The sequence below is a fragment of the Cibotium barometz genome, chromosome 39 (genome assembly GCF_041138505.1).
Source record: "Cibotium barometz isolate CiBa-2024 chromosome 39, ASM4113850v1, whole genome shotgun sequence".
NCBI classification, from domain to species: Eukaryota; Viridiplantae; Streptophyta; class Polypodiopsida; order Cyatheales; family Cibotiaceae; genus Cibotium; species Cibotium barometz.
The window spans coordinates 24,350,410-24,352,994 of record NC_141084.1 but is presented as its reverse complement, the minus strand read 5'-3'; the positions used below and the strand labels follow the sequence as shown (position 1 = coordinate 24,352,994).

The 2,585-nt window shown below is 40.7% G+C and overlaps 1 protein-coding gene across 1 annotated transcript; it reads right to left on the bottom strand.

Moving 5' to 3' along the window:
• Positions 1-1,103: 1,103 nt before the first annotated feature.
• Positions 1,104-1,804, bottom strand: LOC147615902 (disease resistance response protein 206-like). The gene has a single exon (XM_086778003.1). It carries the CDS (start codon positions 1,754-1,756, stop codon positions 1,211-1,213), a length of 546 nt encoding a protein of 181 aa, XP_086634129.1. The 5' UTR covers positions 1,757-1,804; the 3' UTR covers positions 1,104-1,210.
• Between the last annotated feature and the right edge of the window lie 781 nt (positions 1,805-2,585).

The window sequence follows — 2,585 nt, the reverse complement described above, 5'->3', positions numbered from 1 at the left end:
AATGGAGAAACCTTAAAGCAAACTTCACAAATGAAGATCCAAAATTTTGAGCTCTTTAATATGGCTTCTCTTCCTTCCTTGTGACTATGTATGCCTATCTTGATCTATTTTTCTTGATGCTCTAATATTTCTCCTTCAATGGAGAGTGATAGTATAATGCTTGATCATAGGTCCAATTCTATTGTAGGTGGAAGCTACACATAATTGTGATTGGACTTACATTACAATTGTAAATAAATAATAATAATGAACCGCAAAATTTTCCTCCTATGATTAAAGGTACATATCCTTAAAAGCAATCATTGAGCACAACATAAAGGGAAGTGGAAGTTAATGCATGTTTCAAATCAAAGAGACTATTGAAGATTGGGAATTTTAAAGGGCATGCTTTTAGGTCATTTATTCAAAGGAGACAAATCACTTATATGGGTGGCAAACGGAGTCGATTCACAAATAATCCAGTGGAAATGTCCACCATGCTTCTCCCAAATGAGGTGATGTTGGGTTAGAATCTACTGACTTCCTATAGGGAAGTGATGGCATGTAATTTCAATACCAATCTTTTTGATTATTACCAAAAAAAAAGATATATACAAGGGCAATTTGATGACATCAAGGGGTAACCAACATTATGGGTAGTCAGGGGTTAGGTGCACATATTCAAGACCGTGTGGTCCTAGGTTCAAGTCCCAACTGGTAGTACCCCTGTTGGCACCCCATGTGGATTGAGCATGCATGGAAAAACCACCTTCAGGTAGGCACACATGATGCGCATGCGGGCGGAGAAAAAAAACCACTGCAAGGTTCTACCATTCGGAATTCGGAAGAAAAAAACTAACGTTGTGTGTATGTGGTGTCAATAAAATGAAATGTCACAAGGATGAGTGCTTTTAAAGCTTCAACATCGTACATAAGAAGAAATGAAATGTCCCAAGGATGAGGGCTTTTTTAAAAGCTTGAACACCATACATTAGAAGAAATACTTGTTTTATTCATCTCATAGAAGAAATACTTGTTTATTCATCTCATCTTGCATTAGAAGAAATACTACAAGAAGGACTTGTATAAATCAACTCATCTTGCGAGAGGGTCTTAAGAGTAACCTAGCAACAAACAAGGGTTCGCCTGGGCACATTAATGAGACCAAAGTGAACATATACACGTTATTTGGAAATTGAATTGGTGTACAATACACGCACACAAACACACGTTATTGGAAAGTGAAGTGGTACTTGAACCAGGAGTAGTAGTTACCATAGCTATCAGTGCCATTGCTAAGGGGGGTGGTGTAGGCAACGCCAGAGACCAAGGCAAAGTCATCTGTGCCACCAGTGATGGGCTTGGAGCTGAGTTGGCCGAGCTGCTCCAAGCCAGCAGCGGTGAAGGTGCCATGGTTGATGGTGTTATTGATGGTGAAGCTCTCACTCACAAACAAGGTACCTCCGGTTAGAGAGACGAAGACAAAGGTTCCTTGGACTTTGCCAAGGGGCTGGGAGGCAAGGTCTTGCTGGGCCAACAAGGGCATGTCGAAGCAGAAGGTTTGGCCGAAGGAGTTGGGTTGGGGCAGAAGAGGCTGGCCACATTGGGCGGTGTTGTAGGCGGTGGTGCTATTGGGGCCTTGGATAGAGAGGTAGTTGAAGACTGTGAGGTTGGAAGGTCTCCGAGTGGCAGCGTGGGCTAATGGGAGCAATAAGGCGGTTGCAAGCGCTATGGCGATGGCGGCGGCGGCGCCGCCCAGCTGAAGAAGCATTGCCATCTCTCTCTCTCTCTCTCTCTCTTTCTCTCTCTGTCTCCTGTGTGTGTCTCGCTGACTCTCTCTTAAACCCTCCCTCCTGCCTACTCTTTTATACCCTCCCCCTCTGAAACAAAAAATAATAATTAATTCTTAAAAGCCACAACTCACGTCATTCTGTTTACTCTTGAAAGTACAGTTTCTTTTTTTGATTATTTGTTTTTTTTTTAAATCTAAACAGCAACAAATGCAACATGACTGTTTAATTTTATATTTGGATGCATCGTGCTCACTGCATTGCGGGGCGATTTTCAAAAATAATATTTTCCTCCCTAAGTACAGGAAAAAAACAAACATTTAATTTTCCACCACGTCTTACGCACACGTCTTACGCACACACCCCTCCTCTCTTCCATTAACTATTTTGGAGGGCAAAAAAGCTCCCTTACGTACGACTCAAGAGCCTATAAATATCAAAAACATTAATTTAGCCTTCCTCGAGGAAAATGATGGAGCTTGTTTAATTAATATATCTAAAAAAAGGGTTGTTTCCTAGCACTAACTTGGAACTCCTCCCATTCCTCATAATTTATGTAGTAGATGAAACGTCTTTGCTTTCTCATACTGAAAAGTCTTTGCTTTCTCATACATGCTTATAGCATTGTCAACTCAACAGAAAAAGCACTAAATTTGCAGATTTCATGCATTTTAAGAAGGTTTGTCATTGCACTGCTTTAAGTAACCAGCTTATTATAAATTGCACTGGAAATTAGATGTGATGTTTCAAAGGACATGTATGGTTCAAGTATCTACATATGTGTGATGGGGCCACGTTGTCAACAAAAACAAGTTT

Excerpts from the sequence above, each read along its gene's own strand:
- LOC147615902 (XM_086778003.1), bottom strand. The coding sequence starts at position 1,756 with ATGGCAATGCTTCTTCAGCTGGGCGGCGCCGCCGCCGCCATCGCCATA.